Genomic DNA, 13,097 nt, shown 5'->3' with positions numbered 1-13,097 from the left:
GGAACAACTAACATAAGAGGGAATTTTAACAAAGCTAAAGCTGATGAGCCTTATTTTCCCTTTTCTTTTTTTCCCCACTCCAGTCAGGTAGGGACCTATCTCATGGTGGTGAAAGGTGTCTATTCAAGCAGCTTTCTTGATGCAAGGGTTATAAATGTTTCTTGTGGAAAGAAAGCATGGAATAAGGGAACTTGTTAATTAATTAATTAATTAATCATTTCATTCCTGGCCCTGAAAGCTTCTAAGTACATGTTTATTCACAAATATAGTCCCATTGACTTAAACAAGCCAATCACAGAAGGGAGGTTAAAACACAAAACATTAGCATTCAAAGGGTTAGGGCTTTAGGTTATGTTACCGTTTGATGGGATGCTGTAAAGAGCTTAAGGTTGTTTATAATAGTACAGTCATACAGACGGGTTTTGTTAACAGAAAAAAGCACAGTTACGTCCTTCAGAGACCAGAGCAATGGCATTAAGGTCCATAAGATGACTGCATCACTATCTCACCTGAGCAATTTATGTGTGGTTTTAATTTCACAGCAGAAGGTTATTCAGCTACAGAAGAAGGACAGGCTAAAGATGGTTCACCAACCCCTCGGCTTAGTGGCTGGCAGTTGGCAAACCCTTCTCAGCCTCCTGAGTTGAAAAAGCTTAATGGCATCGTGAAGGCTGAACAGGTCAACAAGCATTTGCTGTTACGAAGGAAGCGGTCCATTCTGTTTCCCAGTGGAGTTAAGATCTGCCCTGATGAGTCTGTTGAGCAGGCTATTGCCAACCATTTGAAATATTTCAGGCTCAGAGGTAAGTGATTGTACATCTCATGGGTAATTGATAAAGAACATTTATTTATTAAAAAAATAATAGATGAAGATATTTAAACATAATAAATACCAGGCCATAGGAAATACATTGTTACCCAAGAAACTTAGTTTTCTGTGATAATCTTCCTTATGAGAGCTGTTCTGAGCTAAAAAAACTGCCTTCTGGTTACACTCTTACATCATAAAAGCTCTCAGTCCCTGAAACCACAGTTAGTGTTTACTCCTCCTTTCTCAAAGAACAACTTGAATGCTAAGAAAAATAGGTGTTACGTACAGGTCAGCTAAATGACCGAGCTTGTTGGTTTTATTCAGTGTTCTTCAAATGCTAGTAGAATTCACTGAGGGATCTTTCAGAAAAGAGTCAAGTCTGAGACATTGGTGTCTCAGCCATGTGACTTTTGACTATGGCTGGTTGTGCAAAGCATAGTGTATTCTCTTGTCTAGAAAGCCAATCTCTGCGTATTAGGCTATAGTATAATAGAGATGAACCCTTTCTTTTAAGATGTAGAATTTGGTGTGACAGAGCTTTCTCTGAAAAGCTGAAACATTCCCACTAACAGCTGAAATATTCCCATCTTTCATGATGAAATATTGCAGCAATGTGATGTATTTTAACCCTTCCGTCTGACAACACTGGAATGGGGCATCAAGGTCATGCAGCACTTTCTGGTATTTGTGCGTCTCTGCTTTGTAGCATTCAGACAATTCATAGTGTCTTAACATGTTTGCACATAATTGGTGAAGCAGGAAAGAGCTGCTGTCACTTAAAGGAGAAAGAAAGGTGTTCAGAGACACATGTTTAATGAGACTTTCTTGAGTGCCTATAGAAGAAACTCCCACTGGTAACTAATGTATTCACTTGGAGCAGTGAAAAACAGTTAAAACTGGGAGTTGCTGAGTGTCTGTGTAAAAATAAACATAAAGAATGTATTTGGAGAAAGCAGGATTATATGGGATCAGAGCCTCATTCAAATATGAATTGTGCCCAGCTTGTGAGGGATGTCGACATTGATGATCACGCAGACAGTTTGACAGGCTTTGCAAGCTGCTTGTTTATGTCCACCCAGTAACACTCAACTGTTCTTTGTTTTGCTCAAAATGAATCCATACTATGTGCTTTCACTGCAGTGACCCCTCAATTATCTGTGATAGCGGTATGTAAAGGCAATACCAAGTAAGCAAAAGTGTGAGTGATAATAAAGAAGGAAAATCTGTAAATTAGGTTGTAAAAGCTTATTTAGAACTTAATGATCCTAGGTTGAACCAAAAATCCACCTAGTCCATCTGCTTCCACAATCCACAATGATTTCTTAAGCAGAGATGCTATGACCACCCTTAGCACTTTTAACTTGAAACTTTTGAAAAAGATCTCTGCAAGTAGCAGAGGTGACTTTAATTAGCAGCAAGACGAGCAAGGTCTGGTTCAAGCAATTTGTCATCTTCTTCACGCACTGCACCACGAGTATTTGGTGATGTCTAGTTAATCACATCCTGAGTAAATGCACCTAAGGTAAGTGAGAGTTGATGCTGTTACTTTCATTCACAGTAAAGCAGTTCCTTGAGTGTTATTGAATTATAAGCCAGCTTTTTCTTGAAACCGACTTTTTCGGTTGATAACTGATAAGTGATAAAATAGTGAGATGGACTTTCTTGTCGCTGCACTGTCACAAAAATAGTCCTAGGAAAGAGTGTGGTCACTGCTTAGCACTCAGAGACCAGCTACTATCAGTGATTAGAAAAATAACTGACCCCACAAGGGAACAAATATGAAGGTACACAGAATCTGTTGATTTTTGAATCTCAGTCTGCATTTTTAGAATCTTCTTTTTATTCTGTATCTGTTGAAGTAAGGAATGACTTTAATATCCCATACTTTCTTTGGAAAGGATGGTTTCTATACAATCTATTCTTTCCTTAGTTTTACTTTATTATTAGCAATAAACAGTGCCACTACCATGGAAGGAAAGGTTGACTGCTGTTTTGATATAAGAGCATGTTAGGAAAACAGAAAAGGTTTGCATGTGCTGATTATCCAGATTATGTTTGTTCTATCTATATCTACCTTAGAAGGAAACAGGTGGGAATATAATTATCTATCTGCAGCTCCTAGCTTTATTTACTTTTGCTAGCTTGCTAAAGCCTCTATTAGTGTCAGAGACTGACTGACGAACATTTGTTTCATAGGCTTTAAGCAAGTGCTTATGTCATATAGCTGTAGGCTTAACAGTGTACAGCTTTTTTTTTCTCTTCAGACTGCAACATCTGGATTTTTTTAGCCTTAAAAAGATACAAGATAAAGAGATAGGATAAATATATAATAAATCATAAAAAAATTCAAAGGGTGGCAAACTACAGGGATCTGGAGAAAAATCAGTATTTTCTAAAACAGCAGTAGCACCCTTCAGCATATGAAAGTCTAAGTAATGGTATGATTATTCACTGGTGGTTGTTATTATTACTGTAGTAGTCAGAAGCACCAGCCAAGAATATGGGTGCTTTTCTACTTGTTTCTCTACACCTGCTGTCTGGAAGACAGATTTCTGAAGTGCTGATTTATTCCTACAGTCAATCACATTGCAGAACGGACTGAGTTTTGCATTAGCAGGAGATATTATTTTCAGTCTCTTTTGAGACGAATCTGGGATTAGGATTGTCTCTGTACTCCCCAGTGTGATATAGTCTCTGCATCTCTTGTAGCTGTATGTGGAGGTTGCTGCTGTTGCCTGGCTTTGTATTTCATTTCTTAGAATATGGAGATGGAAATCAGTCATAGATGCTTTCAGATTGGGTACTGTAGGCCTATGGGTTGGGTCTTACAGAGCGTTTTTAACGCATGTCCTTTTAAATGGTAGTAATGTTATGGTTGCTGCTGGGAGAATCATGTAAATCCGGTGGTGGTTCATAGCTGGACTGTTGTGATGAACACAGTGTGTCCAGTGGGCAGCTGGAGGTTTCACAAAACGTATTTTGTGGAAATCTAATACTGGGATTTCAGGTAGTGAGTGTTCTGTATATGCTGATGTTGATTATGGATATTGATGTTCTTTACTGCTGACAGGGAGATGGTAGCCCAGGCCCCTGTCAAATAAAAATTGTTATATGAAAAATGGCCATACCTGCTCAGACCAAAATTCTGTCATGACCAGTCACCTTATGTAGACAATTCAGTGAACCTGTCCATTTCCTTTGGTGTAAATCGCCAGTAGAGGGCTGAGGATTGTAGTAGACTTGCAAGTTGAATTAGCCAGTAAAACAGAAACAAGATAAGGATTGCAAGGTAGCACGGCTTGCACCCTTTCCCTATCCTGTGCCTGTTAATTGGGTAAAACAAAGGCTGCTGGATTTTGACACCACGGCACAGGGTTAATACTGCTGCTCTTTGCCACCTCCGAGATGTAATTACTCTGGTGGCTACTTCTCCTGAATTCTGTTTGCATTTTTTCCTACTGTGATCCACTGTCTTAAACAATTCAGTGTATGCTGGTGAGTGAGTGTATCTTCTTTTCGCATGAGTAGGTCAGATAGTCTCTCTGCCAGAACCATTTTTGTCAGCCAGAGCTTCAGATAAAGCTGAAAATCTAAAGATAGTGTTTAAAGATACTGACCAAAGAAGGAAGTAGACTGTATTCTAGTGTGTCACAGCTGATGAGAGACAAGGACAATTGGAAATTTGGAAAGAATAAAAGGTATTTCTCAGGAATGAAGTTCTACGCATTATGATCCCTAGCTTTGGTAATCTTGGGCATAGCACTGAGCTTTCTCATTTTCCCCTTTCTTGGGTCACTTCAAATCTATTTACTGAAGCTTTAGAAATAATGATGTTATGTTCTGCACATGGACAGAGTTAAGAGTGAAGTTTCAATTTGATGCTGAAATCCTGAATGTTACAAATTACTCAAATCTTGCTGAATAATGATAAAAGCAAACAGTCAAAGTCATAAAAAGTACCTGGCTATACAAGCATACAATAAATACAGTGTCTGGCTGAGTGAGCCTTTTCTCCTTGTTTTCCCCTCATCCTTGGCACATGTTATGCATAGCTTGTACTCAGCCAAAATATTTCTGAAGTTTATTTGTAGAAGGTCAAGTTCTGTCTCCCTCTACATTTGAATTTCTAGATGTCAGCATATGCTTCTAAAAAGCTTGACTTTCCCATGAAAGACACTCCTTTGTAGTTACTGAAATATTACCGGTGAGAATAGTTTATGTGCTAGAGTTTAGTATGTTAGTGTTCAAAGAAAAAATCTTTCATGTGGATTAGCCAATTCACATTCAACTATTTTAATTGAAAATCCTGGTTTGTTGTGTATATTGTTTAAGGGTTGCTATGTTATAGGCCATATACAGCAGCATTTCAGCAATAGATGAAGTGATTTCTCTGCATGTATGTATATTAATTTGTTTAGTGAGTGCTAATGAAGTCTTTGAAGGAAAGATCTCTTAGGAGGTGTCTGTCAGTCTCCCTGTCACTGTAGTCCTTATCAAAATCCACTGCAATTAAGCCATTCAGTTGTGCAGAAATTGTTAGAGAGGAGAAGGAGTTGGCCTCATGTTGCCTCAAAATAGAACATTCAGCCTGATTCAGTGCTCCTAGCCACTGTACACGATTCAACTCTTAAGAAGCACTAATGGGATTTAACTGGGATTAAACTCCAGCATTGCCCACTTACACAAATGGCCAGAAAGCCACCCTACCCCCTACTAGGTGCCCAGGGCTGTCATGTGGTGCCCCTTCTGTTAACCTCGGACACCCCTGAGCATGGACTGAGTGTAATAGGCTAATTGTCTCTCATTTGAGAGATAAATGCATCCTGAATGGTAAAGCCACAGAGACGCTGTATCCTACCCAGGTGCATGAGAGGTAGCCGTACAGGAGGATTTCAGAGAGAGCAAGAGAGATCATCTCATCGCTGATCTTAGCTGGAGGTTTTGAAAACAATGAAGAAGTCTTTAGGAAAGGGAGCTTCAAATAAACTTTTTTTCACCCATTCCTGCAGATTTATAGGGCTGAAAAGAGCTTGTGCCTGCCTATGTGGAATTTTTTTGCCTGAAACACAATTTGTCTTAAGCTTTTCAGGATGTTCTCTATTATTTGTAAGTATTACTTGAGCGTAAACACTGCATTTGAAGCAGATAAGCTGCCAAGGGCTGGGCTTTTCAGCGTCTGGAGTAGATATGCTGGGATTCACATGGTCTTACTACATGTCCAGCTTTCCGAGGCAGCCTTTGAAACCTGGCCTTTAAAAGTCAAGACCTTGCCTACTTTAAGTACCTATGACACTTTGCTCAAGTGGAAGTTTGTGCAAGGGCATGGGCTGAACATGCTGATCTTTCAATTATTCCTACATCCTCTCTCACCTTGAAGGTGATTATCTCAGTGATGAGTTAAGTGACTTCTAATTTCTGAGGCATTTCAGGATGGAGTACATGCAAAATGTAGTATGTGCGTGCAAAATGTACTTTGGGGAAAAATTGCAGAACAAGCCACCTGGTTTGCATTCTTGGTTTGAATTCCGGTTTATTGTGTCGGTCAGTTACATGTCTTCTGCATACCTACTTACTTTCCCGGAATGATCGCATCTCTGTAGGAGGGAGCCTCTCTTTATCTCATAAGCCTTCATTTTTTTAACATTTGAATTCTTCAGAGGAAAATTGCAAAGTAGCCAAGAGATCAATTAATACTAAAATACAAGTTATTTATTACTGCAGCCATGGGATGAAGGAAGTAATTTTCTAGAGGAGCTTACCTTCCCACCCACGTGTAGCATCAAGGCTCTTAGCTCGCTGCCTTAAAAGATTGATCTCGATTTTATGATGCTTTTAATCAGTATTGTTTGCCAGGGATTAGAGGCCTCATCGCAAATCCTATCTCTTCCAGGGCCTGGTCTTGCTAATGCTGTCCCATATATCTGTGCCTACCCCTGTAGCGGGCTAGTGAAAGTTTGGCGTGAGATCTAGCCATAAAGACAGACTCCTCTCACATGCCCTGAGGACTGGTCTGCTCTTCAGGCGGCTTGCGGCAGCACTGCTGGGTCTGCTCGGCCGTTCCTTCCTGATCCGGGCAGGGCTGGCTGCTTAGCTGGTTGGTTTTTAAGGGGTTTGCAGCTAGTCTTAGAAACCTAATTCCTGGAAAGATCATTACGCAAAGCCTGTTCAGCAGATGTATTTTACTTAATAGTTGGAGTATGTTAACACAGCATATTGTACTAAGAAAGCAGCTTCAGTCACTCTGAACTGTTGGGCTCCTGTCAATTTATTGTAAGCTCTGATGCTGCAATTTTTTTTCCTATTCCCTATCTACTTTAAACATTTTATATTTAAAATTCAAAGTTACATTGCTAGTCAAAAAGCTTACTGGTAAATCTGTTTGGGGGTTTTTCCCACCCATTTTCTTTTATTTTCTATTTTGGTTTCAAGGAGTTGCTATTTTAAATATTAGTCAAAAGTCGCTTCATTTATTGCCAATATATGTAGATAGTATATGTGGCACATACTGGCAAGTTGCTGGAAGGTCAGAAAGGAAAGATAGTGAATTATTTTTATACAGTAAAATATAGTTATTTACTGAAGCTTCCAGTCAAGTCCTGTTTAACTTTGTTTACATTTTTATGTCTCCATGTTTTGCCTACAGAGTCTCAGAATGCTTATAATCTAGTTATGAAAAACATGTTTTTCTTACATGGGAGTTCTGAAGAATTGGTTGATAAGAAACTTTGAAAAGCCTCCCTGGCCAGCAGATAGTCGAAAACCTGCCACAGGGGTGGGCTCCACCTTCAAGTTAAAAGAAGCTTAATCACATTTTTTATGGAACTTGAACGCACTGTGAGGGTGTGTCTCTTCAGTTCCCTGGGTGGCCACGTCAGTGAAGCCATGATAAGAACTGTCTCCCCCTTTGACATACCTGAAGGAGAGATGGGAGATAGAAACATGCTTGTCTCTTTCTTTACATGAGCGTGTTTTGAACCACACTGAAGAAACTGTGCTGTTCTTTTTCTGTGCTTGGAGTGGCAACTCTCATCTAACTACAAAACTTTGAAAAGGTGTACGAGAAAAAGGACTGAAACAAAATTGTTCCTTTTTTTAGCCAGACTATGAATTTCTCTTGAACACCATATAGGTAAGCATGCTTGGGGATGGTTCTTGGGTTGAGCCCTTACAGCCTGGATTTGTTATCCTGCAAAGCAATCCCCTGCTTTACAAACTAGCCAGTTGAAATAAACAGGACAAGGACAAGATGGACTCTGTGTCAACAGGGTTGCGGGGTGGCTGTGTGTGGCAAGCAGGTCACCATGGCTGAGGATGCGGTTTCCTGGGCAAGCCTAACAGAAGTGTTTAAGTGGCAGTCGTGGTAGATGTTTGCCTGGGGTTTTTAATCCCTCCCTGTGTGTCAGAACGAACAAACTCTCAGACTGCTCGGGAGGAAGAAATGGGCCAGCCTTTTCCTTCTGAATATGGAAGCAATTTGCACCATATTGTCCAACTTGTTCCTGCTCGCTGCAGTGGAAATGGCTAGATAGGACACAGGCTAGAGAGGACAGAAGGTGACTCCTTATCCGCATCCCCTTTCCTCTTTCCACAAAAAATATGACCCTGTTCTGACAGCTTAGGTCTGATTAATGGGCTTGGAGCCCACAGATGGCACAAAGCCTTTGGGACTGGAATTCAGTGAGGTGTCTAATCCCAAATGAAAGGACACACAACAAATCCTTAATCTATTGGGAGCTGATTGGGACAACTGTTCATACAGCAGCAGCTTGTATTCAGGCAAGACACTGTCTCATCACATTTATTTTATAAAAGAGATTAAACTTATTTAAGAGCATTAAGGAAAACTGCCTTCAATTATTACTACCAATTATTACTTGCAACTGGAAAGCCAGTCCTTTGCCATTTGAAAACTGTAGGATTAAACACTGCCACTGCAACGTGTTTGCAAGCTGTTGCCATAGCTTCATCTCTCACTGATAGCCTGCTGAAGACTTATCCCAGCCACAGGGAATATAATCTCATTGCAGGATTTTTGCTGTACAATGTTGCACCTGGAGTGAAAGATCCATTAGTCAGAATGCAGGATACAAGTACCGCCAAAAGAAATGAGAGCGGATGGTATTCCTTAGTGCAGGCTTCTAGATTTGAAACTGGACTTCGGTCTTTTCCTGGTCTTTTGCAGCTCTTATGAGTGGGATGTTAGAGAGGCTACTACAGATGTCATTCTGCTTCAGGAAGCTTATAGGTACTCCAGCAGGATCCAGACATCCCAGAGCAGGATTATGGCTTCGTTAACTGAGGTCTGTGCAGAGGTCATATGGAAATGTGGTCCCTGCCTCAAAGAGTTTGCTTCCTCAGCTGCTGAGGAAGCAAATGTGAGAGGGTGCATGGGTGCTTGTAAATTTGGCTATTTATTTCTGATTAGTAAAGATGCATAGGCAAAGCTGATTGGAAGCACCTCCAATACTCCTTACCTAATTACTGTGTCTTACAGATGAAGTTAACTACCTGGAAGCTGGAGGGGTGCTAGAGCAGTAATATACTATTGACAGTTAATAATGCAGAATTTGAAGATGGTATTCTTCTCTAGTTATACATATCAAATGAGCTACAAGGCTGATCTCCATGTAGGAAAGCTGTCAGGAGTGTGGCATGGAATGAGAGATATCTCTGTATCTGTAGAGTTCCTCAATGGAGAAATGGTCTCAACTGCTTTGATAAACTGAAATTTGGAATGGAGAAAAGAGCTGCTTCTGCATGGTGCCATCCAGCATGCCAGAAGCAGCTAAGCTTTAAAGGTGCTACTGCATATGAAAGAGTTCCTTAAGGTTGTTATTTATAAAGCCTTTGCATTTAAGAAAAATGCCCATCTCTGGGTTGAATGAAGGTATGCTTCCATATGTCATCTATGTGTTAAGTTTTACACAGGTACATTTAATTGATTTTGGAATTCAGAATAGAGAGTATCAAGAAGAAATAGCAGTAAGGTACTGGTTTTGGCAGCCTTCAGCGTATTTTTAAGCTGATGGAAGAAAATTACTTTCCAAAGATAGATTCATGGTCAGTCTCCTGTAGGGTGTTGCTTATGATGTCAGGACTTTCCCTGAATGCAAAGCATTCCTCTGCTGAACCGTGTATATATAAGTAGTGAAATCCAATTAAGGCCAAAAAGCAGGTTTGTCTGCTACTACTCCAGGCTGGCATCTGCTGCCAGTGATTTTTAGAGTTGTTCTCCTTTTAACGTTGTTCTTTTCCAGGACACAAGGACAATCCTATAAATCTTCCTCTCTTCCAGTTACCCTGGGTCACAGAGAGGTTCTTGCTTGAGCATTATGTGACCAACTGCTCTGATTGGCAAAGAGCACATGCGAGATAGGGAGGTTAAAGCATCTGACGTAGTACAAGATAATTTAACCCTTAATTCACAGACTGTTCCGTCAGAGATGTCTAGTTCTTTCTCAGTGCATACATGCACTAGGGTTAGAGATTGACTTATTTCTTAGCATATTATGTTGTTGTGTCATTATCCTGCCTTGTTTTTCAAATCACTAAAGCAATTATAATTTCTGAAACTTACTTTAAATTCCATGTAAAGGTGAGTCCAAAGGAATTGTAGCCTTTACAACTTTGATCAGTGCAACTATCATTCTTATATATTAAGCTCCAGCTCTACTTTCTGTGAGAACATTTGCCATACTATTTTGGTCTTCTAAATTTTATAAAAATTTGACCCATTGATCAAGGGCAGTTTCACTCAGTGAAAATACTGTTGTTCTTGATGGTTATCAGGAGACAAGTGCGCTCTCTCTTGCTCTCTTCTTTTTTTCTTTAATGAAGTAATTAATTACTTCAGTATAAAAAATCAGGGAGGGAAGTAGCATGAGTGTGGAAGATCCACCAAATCTTCACTGTCAGTCTGTGGTGGGTTGACCCTGGCCGGATGCCAGGTGCCCACCAAAGCCACTTTATCACTCCCCTCCTCCGCTGGACAGGGGAGAGAAAATATAACAAAAGGCTCGTGGGTCGAGATAAGGAGGGAGATCACTCAGCAATTACCATCATGGGCAAAACCAGATTCGACTTAGGGAAAACTAATTTAATTTATTACTAATCAAATCAGAGTAGGATCATGAGAAAATAAAAACTAAATCTTAAAACACCTTCCCCCCACCCCTCCCTTCTTCCCGGGCTTAACTTTGCTCCCAATTTTCTCTACCTCCTCCCCGCCAGCAGCGCAGGGGGCCGGGGAATGGGGGTTGGGGTCAGTTCATCACACGTTGCCTCTGCCGCTCCTTCCTCCTCAGGGGGAGGACTCCTCACACTCTTCCCCTGCTCCAGCGTGGGGTCCCTCCCTCGGGAGACAGTTCTGCAGCGTGGGTCCCCCACAGGGTCACAAGTCCTGCCAGCAAACCTGCTCCAGCGTGGGCTCCTCTCTTCACGGGTCCACAGGTCCTGCCAGGAGCCTGCTCCAGCGCGGGCTTCCCACAGGGTCACAGCCTCCTTCGGGCATCCACCTGCTCTGGTGTGGGCTCCTCCACGGGCTGTAGGTAGATATCTGCTCCACCATTAACCTCCATGGGCTGCAGGGGCACAGCCTGCCTCACCCTAGTCTTCACCACGGGCTGCAGGGGAATCTCTGCTCCAGTGCCTGGAGCACCTCCTGTCCTCCTTCTTCATCGACCTTGGTGTCTGCAGAGTTGTTTCTCTCACATCTTCTCACTCCTTCCTCCAGCTGCTGTTGTGCAGGTTTTTTTCCCCCCTTCTTAAATATGTTATCCCAGAGGTGCTACCACCGTTGCTGATGGGCTCGGCCTCGGCCAATGGCAGGTCCATCTTGGAGCCAGCTGGCATTGGCTCTGTCGGACACAGGGGAGGCTTCTAGCAGCTTCTCACAGAAGCCACCCCTGTAGCCCCCCTGCTACCAAAACCTTGCCACGTAAACCCAATACACAGTCCCTTCAACACCTTACACGTTTACATGTAGGTGTATAGTCACTGTATTCTATATATTCATGTACTGAAAAGCATACAACATTTGGACAATACTATCCTGGCCACCCATGCCACGGAAGCACTCCTGTTGTACTAACACCAGACCTTTCTTGTGCCTTCAGTGTGTCAGGAAACAGTCTGGGAAGTCTTCAAGACATTCTGGGATAGACTGCCAGAGCGTGAAGAGTATCACACCTGGATGAGCCTGTGTGAGGAAGGAACGATGAGCATCTTTGAAATAGGCACGAACTTCAGTCAGTCTGAAGAGCACCGGAGTCTGATCGTGAAGGTGGGTGCAGCACCTGGTTGGTGTTTTCTCACGAGAAAGGGCATAACGTCCCACTGCAACATGCAGCTTGGCATATGGCAGGCAGTAACATGTGGAGCACTTAAAATGCACAGGCACGGGTATCGCAGCTCTTGGATCCGTAGTTCTGAGATCAGTTCCAAAAACAAAGTTGTAGCTGACGTGATGGAGCAATGATGATGAAGACAATGTTGTCTTCAGTAGGTATGTTCCTGACAATAGATGATGTCTAGACCCCTTGTCTGAAAAGGCAGCACGACATGAGGCAGGCTGTGGCGCGTTGCCCTCTGCGGGGCGTAGCAGCCTTCCTGCTCTGACCTGCACATGGAGATGCCTTCGGCCCAAATGGCACCTTAAGCAGGAAGTTCTGAGCTGTAGTTCTGATATTACCAAGACAAAACGTATGGCAAAATTACCTGTTTGATGTTTTATGTTGCTGTAGGTTTGTGACGTCTGTGCACTGCAGCCTGACTGAAATGAGTGCGGCTATAAATATAAAAAGCTTTAGTGTCCTATGAAGGCAATTGATAACATTGTCACCATGGGGAGCTGCAGAAGTTAAAATCGGAGTATGAGTGTAAAACAGTTTAATAAAAAATTGCTGAATATCTTGGTATATTCGCTGTTATTTTAGTTGAAGCAAGCTTATTTTAGCTTAAAGCAAGCTTATTTTAGCTTAAAGCAAATAAAAGGAGCATTAAGCTAAACTAAAGAAGCCTATGTCAAATGAAATATGAGGGTGTCTTTTCAGGGGTTTGTGAATTTTAAAATTAAGTGCTTAACTTTGTATGCATCTAAGATCAGTAGATATCTTAATTTTTCTGGATAAAAAGCTGTCTTAAAATGTATGGTGGTTTATGGATCTTCTTTAAGATTACAGTGTCTTCTATTTTTGCAAGCTAATGGATGAGCAGTTTTATGAAACTTATGATAATTCTTGAATGTACGATCCCATAGAATCAGTAATGTTCTGCTAGTATGGATTTT

General features: G+C 41.5%; 1 protein-coding gene across 3 annotated transcripts in view; it reads left to right on the top strand.

The window, feature by feature from the left end:
• IMPG2 (interphotoreceptor matrix proteoglycan 2) overlaps positions 1–13,097 on the top strand; it is a 69,770-nt gene that overhangs the window by 5,132 nt on the left and 51,541 nt on the right. For 2 of the 3 annotated variants that reach the window (XM_075168091.1, XM_075168081.1), the window contains exons 2-3: positions 543–803; positions 11,926–12,092. In XM_075168091.1, coding sequence (XP_075024192.1) covers positions 543–803; positions 11,926–12,092 — 428 coding nt within the window. Of the gene's footprint in view, positions 1–542; positions 804–2,326; positions 7,941–11,925; positions 12,093–13,097 lie in introns of those variants that run through there. The other variant, XM_075168100.1, reaches the window with a different exon arrangement.

Source organism: Calonectris borealis, chromosome 1 (assembly GCF_964195595.1).
Source record: "Calonectris borealis chromosome 1, bCalBor7.hap1.2, whole genome shotgun sequence".
NCBI classification, from domain to species: Eukaryota; Metazoa; Chordata; class Aves; order Procellariiformes; family Procellariidae; genus Calonectris; species Calonectris borealis.
Note: the sequence above shows the minus strand (reverse complement) of the source record. Positions and strands in the feature narration are given on the sequence as shown.